Here is a 15,194-nt window from a genome sequence, read left to right on the forward strand (position 1 = left end):
GTCCCATTATTAACCTATGGTTCAGAAAATTGGTCTATAAACCGAGCAACTAAAAAGAAAATTGAATCCAGCGAAATGAAATTCCTTCGAAGTGTTGCTGGTCTCACTCTTTTAGATCATCAAAAGAACAAAAATATATGAGAACAACTAAATATTTTTAATTTGACTGAGAAAATACAACAACAAAAACATAATTGGTACCAACATATAAGAAGAATGAATGACGACCGGTTACCTAAAGTAATACTGAACTATGAACCAAGAGGACACAGAAATGTTGGTAGACCAAGAACAAGATGGATAGACGACATAAACTTTGAAGACGGAACAGGCCAATAGGCCTAATCGCTGTGGTTGATGATGATGATGATCTAGTCTTTGGAGAAAAATTAGCAATTTTAATCCAGTTTTTAAAAGTTCTCTTTTCTCTGATTACATGACACAAAATTAAGGATTTTCATACAAAATAAACCCCTCAAATATTTGAGGGGGGGGCAGAGGTGTCAATTTTTAAAGAGAAAACTGAAATTTCGATGGCTCAGAACCAGAATGTTCCAAGTCCCATTTACTATTTTTTTTTCTTCAGGAGAACTATTTTAAGCTTCTGATATTCAAAGCTTCATGAAACAATTTGGAATAGCTTCATAGCAACCTTATGAAGAGGAATATTTACAATTTTGTTCGATTCGTATATGCAGACAAGAACTGGAACACAATGAAACACAGATTTCTTTCTTATAAAAAGTTGGACTTAGAACAGTCTGGTTCTCACCCATTGATATGTTTTTTTTTTTTTTTTTTTAGTTCTTGGCCCACAGTTTTTGTGTTAGAACAAAATAGACTATGAAAACATTTTTTTCCCAATTTTATCCCATTAAGGAAAAATGTCATTTTTTTTTATTTCAAACATAGAAATAAAATTTGAGATCTTGAAGTTCTAAATTAACTTTCTTAATCAGTATGCCACTGTTTGTAGTTCGGCATTTAGCTACTATAATCAGCTTCATTTTGGTGCAAGAATCATGAAAATATCTCAATTCTGAGTGCACTTTGTGTTAACATTTGCTTTGAATAATTTCAAGGGAAAAATTGTGTGTGTTTTTTAGTTGGTTATTTAACGACGCTGTATCAACTACTAGGTTATTTAGCGTCGATGAGATTGGTGATAACGAGATGGTATTTGGCAAGATGAGGCCGAGAATTCGCAATAGATTACCTGGCATTCACCTTACGGTTGGGGAAAACCTCGGAAGCAGGTAATCAGCCCAAGCGGGGATCGAACCCACGCCCGAGCGCAACTTCAGACCGGCAGGCAAGCGCCTTAACCGACTGAGCCACGCCGATGGCTGGAAAAATTGTTCCGGGGCAGGGTATCAAACCCGGAACTTTTGGCTAAGCGCACCAACGCTCTACCTACTGAGCTACCCAGGAACTCTACCAGGCACCGAATGTCGAGTTAGATACCCGACTCCGGAACAAATTTTCCCTTGAAATTATTCAAATCAGCTTCACAGGAAGCTATATCTGAATGCTAGATTTGTTGAACATTAGTGTTGTAAAATGCTGTAAAACTGAACATGGAGAAAAATCATCTACATCCTGAGGGTATGAAAAATTGTAAAACCAAATACACAGCTTCCTGACTATGAAAAATAATAGGCTACAGTCAAAGTCTACAGCCAAATTCGAATTGTCATTACACGAAAAATATATAAAAATTGACAGAATGTGACGGACTGACACTTACAGAATTGCACTTCCGGTTTAAATAAAAGGTGCTTCAGATCTATAAAAACTCAACTAATTAATTAACCACGGCTGGGAAGATCATCGTGCTAACCACACGATACCTCCATTCTGGTTGGATGGTCGTCCACCTCTGCTTCGGCATGTGGGCGTGAGGCCAGCTGCCGGCTGGTCGGTCTAGGCCCTTCACGGGCTGTAGCACCACGGATTATTATTATTATTATTATTATTATTATTATTATTAATTAATTAATTAATTAATTTACCAAACATCATAGAGACAAAACTGATTTATTTTTAAAACTAGAAAGTTCAAGCTTTCAGACGACTTAAAAATAAAGAAAATAATTTTTTTAAGGATTTGTATTTATATGCCTAAACTATCTTTTATTCATATCTGTAAATCTCTCTTCATTTTTTCTAGTTATATAGTCGTAAATGAGGCTTTAGCCTCTTATAGACAAGTAATTAAGTAAATAAATTGTAATTGTTTATATAACTTTGATAGCAGCGTAATTTGTACATAGTTATGTTTTTTGTAATTTCATTGTAAAAAAAATAACCTTCCTCATATTTAGTTACTTTTTTCTTTGTGTGAGGTTAAATCCACCTATGTTGCACGGTTTCAAAGCGGCTTAGAAAATGCAATAAAATTTATAGATACCGTATAGTTTAACTGCAACTACCTCTAAATTATACCACGAACCGCCACTGATATCTTACACTTTCATCAGTTATTACTTGAGATGTAAAGTGATGGAGATAAAACCTCACGTGTCGTCCGAAAGAGCATCCGCTGTACCACCGAACTACCACATCTTTGGTCAGTGCTTCCTGTCACTTCCTCTCTATCGGTAAGTCCCTGGTAAATGCAGGAAGTGTCGGTCGACAGGAGCTACGTGACTTTGTAAATATTTCCTTGGTGTTTCCTAGAAAAGAGTCATCCCATTGCAAATATAAATTATTCATCTTAATATGCGGTTTGCAGTGATTGACAGATTTGGAGCACCTTGCTGTTTTCTTGTACGTGATTAGTACAATATTTCCTCAACGACCGTTCTCAGAACAGAAATAGACGACAGAAATATTATTCACCCCAATTTGCGGATGCGAATTGAGATTCGCGGTTTATTTAATATGGCAATACGGATGTGAATCAGCTGTTTGTGAACTTCTCCACCAATTGCGGTTTTCTCTGTCTGTGTCCAACTCATTGTCTTTTATCTTCATTGCTGACAATCTGAGTTGAAATGAAGTAAAATTTAACGATATTTCCTTGTACGTTTATTGACATTTGTGTTAATATTTCTTCGTAGTAGTTTTCTTCGATCAGGCAGATTCAGGATGGAACTTCCTTGCCATGGGCTTGGTACTATTCCTGGCATTACAGACCTTTCACACCATCATCATTGCAAGTTTCTACATAAACTGTTATTTTAATATCTTCTCTTGACATGACGTGACTATTTCTTTATCCTTTGTTTTGTGTAGTGTGAGTCTACATTCCCAGTTTAGGAAAGCACAGCTTTGCGCATTGAAAATGTTTTTTCTCAGTGTACATAACTGATAACAGTTGCAAAGTAATACTCACAGTCAGAAAATCCTGTATTTCTTCAATATGTTAATAGTACATTATGCAACGAGCCTATAATGAAGGTAATTAAGAAGCGAGTATAGATATTTATGAAACGAGCGCAAGCGAGTTTCATAATTTTCATACGAGCTTCTTAATTACCATTATAGACGAGTTTCATACGACTTTTCATGCTCGACCACATTTCTAACTTAATATTATTAATTTTCTTTGTATCTGACCTTGATCAATGTCCCATATGTTGTGAGATGTGCGCGCAGACGCGAAAGTATTGATTTTTTTCCGAGGAACAGATGTTCACATTGACCTTGCTAGGCCATAAGAACCTACAGAGATAACATTGAAATTAAATTAGACATTGAAAAACGAGATGACAAATTGAATTTATTTGAATATTATTTGCAATTAATGCTAATTATTATAGTAACAGAACATAACCTTCTGCGACAGTATTGGATTTCCAGCCTCCGTGACTTTTCGCTAATTCTCTTTCGATTGCATATCCGAGAATAATGGATACTTGCGGTTTTATAACGGTAGAAAGGTGACCTGTCATTGGCTGAACAGTTGTAACCTGAGTCGTCATTGGCTGAAAGATCTGACCTTTAATGAGTAGGTGTACTTTAATGACATGCATTAAAGGTCTGCTACCAGGTGTATAATTACTACATTTCGGCATGGTCGAGCATAAAATAATTTTCAATTTCCTGATATGAATTTAAATACATAATTTATTTATTGTAAATGGCAGCTACTTGCTTTGTCCGAATCCAGATTTTTGATCTTAACTCAACCAATTTTCAACAATCGTCAAAGTAAACTTGAATAGTTGATACATATTTTTAAAATTAATTTAAAAAAAAAAATTTAAGGTGTTAAGTTGTAATAATAATAGGAATTGCGCTCAATATGGATGGTTTGTTAAGCTGTACGTACTAGAGATGAACAACGATCGAGAAAGCAAGACTAACAGCGCCCTCAAAGCTGAAAACCCGCACGACGTTGACTGCTTGTGAGTGTTTCGAGACGTCGATATTGATCACTCCTGAAGACCCGAACGTCAAGCAGCCTTAAATCGCCACAGTTGTTTATACCTGACTGAACTTTTATCTACTTTGGCAACTGTTATGTATACGTATAAACAATCATGTAGCCTATTTGAAACAGTATCTCTACTTTTCAGTGTATAATAATCTGTTCTCCCGTCTTTATTTAATTACCAGGCCCTTATTAAAAGGCTAGGAATTTTCTTTTCATATGTTTGAGGTCAAGTGTGCAATCTCAAGTAAAAAGATATTAACGTTAGTATGTTTCTTAGAAATGCAAATTTATTTGATAATTTTTTTTATTTATATAACCATAGGTAATATCATATAGCTAATAGAACCAGAACATTTTGATAACTAAGATACTGTTCTGTTTTGTCTTTTTGTCTCATTTAAACATTTATAATGTTATTTATTACAATGATGTATGTTATTCAAAGTTACGAAATCTTCCCACATCGACCATATGCTATTTCGAGAATGGTGAGCGAGACTCGAAGCGCACGAGAATGACGAGACGAGACTCGAAAGACAAATGCAACGAACACAGCGAGCGAGAGCGGCAGTTAGTTTTGTTCATCTCTAATATTACCCTTTAAGTCATGAAGTATACAGAGCATTGGGAATAATGCTATTGTAACGAAGAGCATGCAAGAGTAAGTCTATTTGATGCTACAAATGATGAATTTTCATGGATATTAACCTTCCAATAGTCGAGTGCTCTAATACAACGTCAGTGGTCGCGTGGATCACACATATTATGAGTTATTTTTTTACATGTAATTATATTTTTAACTCTTTCTGGTTAATTATTGATTACACATTAATAATGTTTTCAAAATTCACTTAACAATAATAGTACATTATGCAACGAGCCTATAATGGTAGTAATTAAGACGCGAGTATGTTTATTAAACGAGCGCAAGCGAGTTTCATAATTTTCATATAGTCAAGTTTCATACTACTTTTTATGCTCGACCATATTTCTAACTTGAAATTATTCATAAGTATTCATGTTATTCTTATCTGACTGAGGAGCGGAACTGATCTTGTGCAATACCTCGTAAATTGTGAGATATGCGCAGACGCGAAAGTATTGATTTTTTCCGAGAAACAAATGTCCACATTGACCTTGATATAATCTAGAGAGTAAAATAAACATTAATCTTGATATAACCTTGAAATTGAATTAGACATTGAAAAACGAGATGACAAATTGAATTTATTTGAATATTGTTTACAATTAACGCTAATTATTATAGTAACAGAACTGACTTTATTTCAAATATAGGTGATTTATTGTGCAATTGGTGAAATGAATTTGCGGGAATGTGCTTTGTGAAAGGCTGGAAGATAACGGTGAATTGATGTTAATTTGTGTGTTGTTTTTTTCGACTGAGTTTAATATTGTATTTGAGATTTCAATTTTATTTTGGATCGATTCTTCAACATAACCTTCTGGGACAGTATTGGATTTCCAGCCTCCGTGGCATATCCGAGAATAATCGATACTTGCGCTTTCATATTGCTACAATGGTATTTTCTGGTTGGTGGAACATCTGAACTTTAATGAATAGGTGTACTTTAATGAGGTCCGTTAAAGGGCTGCTGCCAGGTGTATAATTACTACATTTCGGCATGGCCGAGCATAAAACTGTTTTCAAAATTATATATTATAATAAAGGCTGTAAAAACATAAATTTGGAGATTGGGAACATCTGTGCGGAGCACAGTTGTTACCCAAGAACGAACCAACTAAATTACGCGCCAAGAAAACACTTGCTTAACATTTTTCGATTACAGCGAATAGCTGAGAGGGTGGAGAAGTATACGAACGAAAGATAGCCAGACGACAGATAAAATAAGTGCTGCCGTCTAGGATCACCAATTATAAATGAAGTGCTGGATCACTATTGTGATCCACGCGACCACTGGAGAGCTAGATCTGACATATCATTGGGGCACATTGCTGGAGTAAGAATTAAATTTTAAATTGGAATGATTTTTTATGCAATAGCGAGTAGATACTTGACGTGTCATTCACTCCTGCGTCTCCATGAATGGTTTACGCGAGCTATTGGTCTTTCCTCCGCGTTGCTCTCGGTAAACTGTGGGAGGCGTAGTGAAATTCCGGGCGAAGAAACATGAGTACCACGCGAAAATTCATCACCAAGTACCGTCTCTGTCCACCACAAATACTCTTAACACTTGGGCAGGCCGGGATCCGAATCCGGAATATCAGTGCGGAAAGTGAAGCTCTTGCCGTTCGACTAACGATCTTCATAATTCTGAAACAGTCCGCCACTGATAAAGTGTTTATCTGTTTATGGATCTGTTACATGTCTTAATACTGTAAAAACATCAGTATAACTACTACTACAACCATGAAGAGTAACATAGTTTCGTAGCCTTAGGTGGTATTGCGGTTGCCATGGTTGCATTGGATTCGGTGCCTCAAGGTTTCCTTCGGAAAGAAAGCAACATCTTGTCTTAGATTTACGGTACATAATAACAAAGGTTCTTGTATTAGATTTACGGTACATAAAAACAATAACCTTTTCTTGAATGGGAGAGCTCCAAGAAAAATTTACTTCAGAACTAAATTTTGCAGCGAAAGATACCTACAGAAGAATAAAGTAGTGTATGTAGTATTTGTGAACTTAGAAAAGGCTTTTGACAGAGTGTATTGGAATAAACTGATGGGGATCCTAAAGAAAATTGGTGTGGATTGGAAAGAGAGAAGGCTGTTTTGTAATTTTTATAGAAAACAAAGAATCGGGGTCAGGATAGGAGAAGAAATGTCAGAAGGAAGTGAAATAGGGAGAGGAGAACGTCAAGGATGTCCTTATCACCTATCCTATTCAGCATCTATTTAGAGGATTTAGTAAAGAACTGTCTTCAGAACACGGGAGGCGTGATAGTAGGAGGAAGAAGAATAAAGTGTATAAGATTTGCTGATGATATGGCGTTGTTAACAGAAGAGGAGATGATTCTAAGGAATATGCTACTAGAGCTAAATGACGGCTGTGAGCAGTATGGAATGAAGACAAATGTCAACAAGACGAATACCATGGTCAAAGGAGGAAAAATAAAAAAGTTAAACTTTCAAATTCTAAATGAGGCATTAGAGTAAGTGGACAGCTTCAAATACTTGGGGTGCATTATAAGTAGTAGGCCTACCGTGAGCTGCTGCCAGGAAGGCAAAAGGAGGACAACAATGCCAAGGAAGCTTTTAATAGAAAAAGGAGCATCTATTGCGGACTTCTGGAAAAAGAACTAAGGAAGAGACTAGTGAAGTGCTTTGTATGAATAGTGGCATTGTATGGGCAGAAACATGAACATTGCGACGAAGTGAAGAGAGACGAATAGAAACATTTAAAAATGTGGATATGGAGAAGAATGGAAAGTGTGAAGTAGAATACAGTAAGAAATGAAGCTGTGTTGGAAAGGGTGGGTGAAGAAAAACTGATGCTGAAACTGATCAGGAAGAGGAAAAGGAATTGGCAGAGTCACTGGCTAAGAAGAAAGTACTTGGTGAAGGATACACTGGAAGGAATGGTGAACGGGAGAAAAGTTCTGGACAGAAGAAGATATCAGATGATAGAAATCATTATGATATTATGGATCATATGCAGAGGCGAAGAGGAAGGCAGAAAATAGAAAATATTGGAGAAAAGTAGGTTTGCAGTGAAAGATCTGCCCTTGGGAAGAACACTATTTATGAATGAATGAAGAGTCAACGTGTTTATCCCAATATAGGATGTTAAAAAAAAGCATTCAATATTTTCAGAGTTAGTAGTATTTATCAAAATGTAAAACAAAGTCTATTAAACAAGAGTTCTAAAATTAATATCTTCCGAGATAGGAGTGCTTGTTCAACAACATCATAGAAAATGCTCAACGTGACTTACAGTTAAAAGAAAGCATTGAGTGTTCCGAATGGTGGTAGTATTAATCAAAACAGTCGGCCTGGTTGGCGCAGTTGGTACAGCGCTGGCCTTCTATGCCCGAGGTTGCGGGTTCGATCCCGGGTCAGGTGTGCTTAAATGCGACATGCTCATGTCAGTAGATTTACTGGGATGTAAAATAACTCCTGCGGGACAAAATTCCGGTATACCGGAGAGCGTCGTTAAATAAAACATAACATAACCTCAAAACAAGAAAAAAGTTTAATAAACATAGGCCATAAACTTAAATTTTGTATAACAGAAGGGCTTTGAAATTATTGTTGTAAGATAAGCACATCTTCTAATGAGACTCTTACCTATACTAGCATATAAGAAATGCAGTAAACAAATGGGTCCACCGGCGTAGCTCAGTCAGCTAAGGCGCTACTCTGTCGATTCGGAGTTGCGCTCGTGCGCGGGTTCGATTCCCGCTTGGGCTAATTATCTGGTTGGTTTTTTTTTCGAGGTTTTTCTCCAACCTTAAGGTGAATGCAAGGTAATTATGGCGAATCTTCTAACTCATCTCTCCAAATATTATCTCGCTATCACCAATAACATCGACGCTAAATAACCTAGTAGTTGATACAGCGTCGTTAAATAACCAAGTAAAAAATGGGTAAAGTGGTGTGCAGTAATTTTGTCTCTGCAGTAAACAATATATCAGATAATAAATAAGCAAAGAGCTCAAGTTAGAAGATATGCTGTTCTTACAATAGCTACCAATTTCAAAGTGTTTGTTTAATAAATATATAATTTTAGGATTCATATTTATTATACTTTTTATATTTTGTATGTTTATGATTACTACCACCTCTCAGAATATTGATTTTTAAATAGAAATTGCATTGATCACTCCTTAGATGTTAATGGACAAATACTCATATCTGGGAAGATATTAATTTTTAGGACCCACGTTTATGAGGCATAACTTTCTTGTTTTCATGAATACTACAACCTCACAAAATACTGAATGCTTTAATGGAAATTACATTGACTATTTCGTTCATATGACGTCATTCCATTTTCGGCCAATGAAGTGTAATGACATTTTGAATTCCAACCATTCACAGTCTTACATCGGGATAATTTCTGCAGCTCGATTTATCACTATCAATTTATCGCATGGTCGTTCTTTTGTTTAGTCAGTGTCGCCAACTGTTTCCACGTAAATCGATGAACATGAATCCATTGTACTAAATAAAGTGCGAAATCCTACTTCCACATTTACATCTTCATCTTCTAATTCCATGTCCATTGTATCTAAAGAAAAGTACACTCCTTCATAACAAGTGTTCATTTAATTAACGTATTGATCAGGTTATTTGTAATTATACTATAAAAAGTTTAAATTAAATTATGATTTAAGCAGATAATGAAAACGTATTTCTGTTATAATAACAAGAGAAAAGCGCAGTACATGTAATTAACATTTTAAACCTATATTTCGCTTTTCTCAATTGGCATTACTGAATAACATTCAATTTCTTTATTGTAGTAATCGTTATTCATCTATTTCGACTTCAAAATGTCTGAATAGGTTAAGTATTCATAAATAAACAATTATTAACATTTTGTGAGCGAATTTTAGGGATATATTATTTACATTTTTATTTTACTCAGGAAATAGTCCTAATAAATGTCACTCGAGGTCTGAGATTACTATAGATCATTTTCAATGATGCTGATGAACAAGTACTCATATCTCGAAAGAAATAGTTTAGGGCCAATTTTTAGTAGACTTTGTTTTCTCGTTTTGATGAATAGGTCTGCTAACTCCTTTCGAAATAGTGAATATATTTTTTAATGGAAATCACATTGATGATCTGCTATGATATTGATGAACAAATACTCATATCTCGGAAGAAATTCCTTTTAGGACCATGTGTATTAGACTTTGCTTTCTCGTTTTGATTAATATTACATCCTTTCTAAATATTGAATGTTTTTAACACTATGTACAAATGCTTCAATTTATTGAGATCTTACGGGACGGAACCCCAAGTCTATTGCTTACAAGGAAACGTTCTGATGGGGGCAGATAAAAAAGTTAATTTTTTTCCTTCCACCATGTTCATAATGTCAAAAGAAGTGCTTATACACAAATTTTGGCCACTCGACCGCAATTACGAGGCCGTTCAGAAAGTGATTTTCCCTGAGATCGTTTACAGAAAAAAGCACAATTTCATGGAAATATTTATTGAAACAGATACAGCAATTGTTGTGCTATTTGTCAACATATCCCCCACTGGAATTGAGAAATTTGTCATACCATGGGATCAATTTTTGTGTCGTAGAAGTCAGCCGCCTCAGATCGGAACCAGCGTTTGACTGCGTCCGCACCTCTCTCTGTCGATCCCATGATATGAGAAATGTCTCAATTCCGATGGAAAATATGTTGAAAAATAACTCAACAAGCTGTATCCGTTCTAATAAATTTGTCCAATGAAATTATGTTTTTTTTTCTTTTTGTTAACGGCCCCTGACGAATTTATTTTTTTGCGGCCCTCGTAATTGCGGTCGAGTGGCCAAAATTTGTATAAGCACTTCTTTTGACATTATTAACATGGTGGAAGAAAAAATTAACTTTTTTATCTGCCCCCATCAGAACGTATGCTTGTTAGTGACCGCTGTTGAGTAGCTGTATAGAAAGAGTGGAAGCCCCATGACCGATGACACGCATCGACAGAATTGTTTTCTTAATGATATAGTTCGAAGTGGGGGTTATCACATAAGACTGGTTGCAATGATAGTCCTTCAAGCTGCGAGCTGTAGCAAGGCCCAAGAATAAAAAGCGAAATGTGTGAATATTAATAGCTTTGAGTCGGTACATACCATCGAATTTCCAGACAAAGTCCAGGTGAGCCGCGCTATTAAAGGGTTGCGAAACACTGGTCAAGGCCATGCATTCCAGAAATAACTGCGCGCCTTCCAGAACGTCTTTGTCTTGACCTGTGAAACGTATACGAAAAATATGTGCAATTTAGTGTTTATATGTTCAGTTAAGTAGGTACTTCAAACGAAGTTCGCAGGCGTTTCTGTCAGCTGGTCAATTGATTGATTGTACCTACAGGAAGGTTGCGTTAGCAATGAGCACTCCAGTTCACTGGGAAATCCTGGTCATAGAAGTCAGGAATAATCTTGAGGGAGTGGGTGGGTGGTGAGGAAGTTGCGTTATTAAGGTCTGAGTTTCTGTATAGTTTTTTATTTCTGCAGCAGATTTTGTTCCAGGTCCACATTTGGACTTTTTTAGGCGAACTGTTAAACGCCAGGAATTGTCATGTCTTAAATCATAGCCAGGAAGAGAAAGATGACATAAATAAATGTAAGGAAGTCCGCTACCTAATGGGGTTTGAAATATCTTGCTCTAAAGCATACCTGCACAAACAGCGCTCAATGAGCGCGCGCGGTCCTTCGGAGCGGGAGAGCCGTGTTTACCCCTCGCCGAAACGGAGAGGAAGATACGTCAGAATGACATAGACTTGCTATAGGTAGGGGAGAGGGAAACGACCACTCAGTTATCTAGTGGAGTGCAGTGTGTAGGCCTATTCTCAGTAACTGTTGCTTACCTACTGCTACAGTACAGTATGGAGGAATCTAAAAGACGGAACATAACATTTAGATTAACATTTAACGATTTACAGCTCGAACTTATTGATCTTCAATGTGCCTAAGGGCTAAAGATCGTTTGAATAATACTACTAGCCTGGTTGAGTTTTACAAGACTAAACATTAGCAATAATATCCACGACTACACAGGCTGGCTGTGAAAATTATTGCTATGTTTGGCTCAACATTTATATTTGTGAGCAACTGTTTCCTATTTATCAACTTTAATAAAGGCAGACATCGAACATCTGTAACTGGTTTCATTACGATCAGTAGGCTACTGTTCCTTTCAGCTGCCAACAGCATAAAACCTCGTTTTGATGTACTGATAAATAAAAATATAACAAATGGTATTGTACATTTAAGTAGCTATAGAATTTCTATTATTTCTGTAAAATAAATATTTCTTTATTAATTAATAATAGTGCACGATAGTTTTGCAAACACTGAACGGGAATTTTATTCATTTCATAAACACTCGTAATAGTACTTCGTTTTGTGTATATTTTGTACGAGATCACCCCTTCTTCCAGTCCACCCTTACACAGAGCGCAGCTAATATCTGCATTCCGCTCATGAGCTGTGAGCCGGCTCGGAGAGCGCAAACCTTGTGCAGGCCTGCTGTAAAGCCTTTTAATAGAACAGAATTTCTCAAAAGAGTAATGATTAAAATAGCTTAAATAACTTGTCCATAAGATGTTTTTAATTTTGAAAAACTACGAATTTCTCGACCAAGTATCGAGAGAAGAATTTAGAAAATTCCTGATTATATTCAAGAGGAAGTTTAAAAAAAAAAAGAAGCAAGAAAAATCGTATATTATTCACTGGCTCTTGATGATAGCAGTGACATTACTTATACAGCAAAGCTTGAGATTTTTATCCGCGGGATTGATCAAGATGTTAGTACAGGAACCAACCACTGGTTGTAGTTTTCATGCCAAGAACCTTTCCTCCGTCTCCTTACTTCATAGGCTGTCTGTCGCATTAATCACTGCAGCTCGAGTTTTGGTCACCGCTGCTCTAGACCTATACAGTAGAACCTCTATTATCCGTGGTAATGAAGGGGGTTGACGAAACGGTTAATCGAAAAAATCGGATAATCCGTACTATAAAATATTTTCGTAAATTAAGTGAATAACACTTGAATTTTCGTCATTTCCTCCGTAGTCTTGTATTTAACACGCTTAGTAGTGAGTCAGAAGTTCATTAATATAAGTTCGGTTGTCAACGACGTATTTTAAGGAGTAAGAAAACTCCTTATAATGGCTGTCAGCAGAAAGATATAAATAGTAGAGGTCTCATGTTGTAGATTTACATACTGTATACACTTTATCTTTGATTTTTATTCAATTGCTCACAGTTGTAACATCAGTTTCATAGTGTGATGCGAGATGACCCACAATTTCTCTTTCCCCAAACCACTTAATTATTTTCATTTTGTTCGATACTTAGCACAACACGTTTTCTTTTGACACTCATGAAATACATTTTATATAAAAGTTGTAGAGTACGGCAACTCGAACAGTACACCAAACTGTGTAAGTATAAATTCTTGTAATAACACTCTCTAGAAAAAAACCTATACGAATATAACGTACAATAGAATCTACTTCATATGTTTCTGTAGCAAAAAAGCGAGAGAAAGACAGTCGGATAAACCGCCAATCGGTTAATAGGGTGACGGATAATCGGGATTCTACTGTATTTCATATTCGAGCACTACAAGCCACTGCGATCCCACAGGAGTTTCGACATCCGTCAGCGTCGTGCAAAGCATTAACGAGGAAATTACCGTTAATTTTGTTCTTAACACTCTTATTCAGAAACAGATTTCTAAAGTGATGAGTACTATGAACCCTGGCTTTTTCTTTCCTTCACAAGTAATTATCCTGTATTTTTTTCCATTCATCATGAACTTATCATAAATCTACGATACAGAATCTTCGGTTTTTCTTCTCAGAAAAGAGTATGCTAAATAATTTTATCCGTCGCCCTTAGCCACGCCTGAACTCGCGAACCTTGGACCCAGTGGATCGAGGACGACAGCTGTAATTACGTGAAGGTGGAGGGGTTCTAAGTTTACTTGATGACAAGTTCATTTGCTCGAGGCTTAACAGAGAGTGCGACCTTCTTACTCATGCTGGCAGACCTAGCGGCATCTCCGCTTGTCCCTTGGCGGCAAGCGGCTCTAATGCAAAGGCTTAGATCTTAGCAGAACACATGATTTCGTAATTATTATCTGCAGCTCTTGTGAATCGTTTCATTGGTTTCACATTTACCCTGTAATAGAAAAGTTTAATCTCCAGGATGATTCAAAAGGCTGTGTTGAAACTGAAGGAGCTTACAGAAGGGTTGGAAAATGACAATTTTACAATAGGAACTCATGCATGGTTTTGGAAGTAAAACTGTCGTCATCCAGGATGCAGCGAAGTAGAAACCCTTGGGCATGTTATGGGTTATTGCCCTAAAGGAGAACTACTGAGGAACAATCGCCACCATAAAGTGAGAAGATCCATCGCAACCACTCTTCGGAAGGCAAAGTGGGATATTTACAAAGAAGTGCACTGCTTGGCTGAGAATGGGTCTACGAGAAGAGCAGACATTATAGCCATCGATCGCCGGAATCAAAGAAGCCTCATTCTTGACCCCACTGTCCGTTTCGAGAAGGATGATTAACAAGCCAATAACGTTAACGATGAAAAGAAGTCTATGTACAACCCATGTAATCCTCACTTCAGTGAGAGATACAAAATGAATATTAATACATGGGAAGTGAAAGGACTTCTTTTTGGCGCTAGGGGAACTTCATTTAAGTTAACCAAAACCATTCTCCTTTCTCTTAAATTTTCTAATGAGGACATTAACAAAATTTGTCTAATGGTATTGAGAGATTCATTATCCATTTTACACAATCACTTGTATAATACTATGTAATATTTTTTTTTACTTCATTTCATTACTCTTCAATGTATTTTCATCTCATGTTTCTCCGAAATCGAATTGTACTTTATTTTTAAATTTATCATTGTTCCGTATTCTCTCCGCAATCATATTGTATTTTTCATTTAAGCTCTGCTTTGTATTCTGGATCCTAGTGGCCAGCCGTAGATGTCGGCCAGATGTCCCAAATTGTGGAATTTGTGTGCGAGTCATTATAAACTTGTGAATGTTAGGAATTAGATGACAGACAACATACCAATGAAATAATAGTAATTTGTTTAAAAATTTAGGTACATATAATTTTGTATTACACCA

General features: G+C 36.4%; 1 protein-coding gene across 2 annotated transcripts in view; it reads right to left on the minus strand.

The window, feature by feature from the left end:
* Nucleotides 1-15,194, minus strand: part of LOC138711016 (forkhead box protein F2-like) — a 53,552-nt gene that overhangs the window by 17,580 nt on the left and 20,778 nt on the right. Inside the window, exon 2 of one of the 2 annotated variants that reach the window (XM_069842337.1) lies at nt 11,166-11,282. The exons of the other annotated variant lie outside the window; for it this stretch is intronic. Within the exon in view, the coding sequence (XP_069698438.1) occupies nt 11,166-11,282 (117 nt within the window). The remainder of the gene's footprint in view (nt 1-11,165; nt 11,283-15,194) is intronic. 2 annotated transcript variants of the gene reach the window in all.

This window comes from Periplaneta americana, chromosome 1 (genome assembly GCF_040183065.1).
Source record: "Periplaneta americana isolate PAMFEO1 chromosome 1, P.americana_PAMFEO1_priV1, whole genome shotgun sequence".
NCBI lineage: Eukaryota > Metazoa > Arthropoda > Insecta > Blattodea > Blattidae > Periplaneta > Periplaneta americana.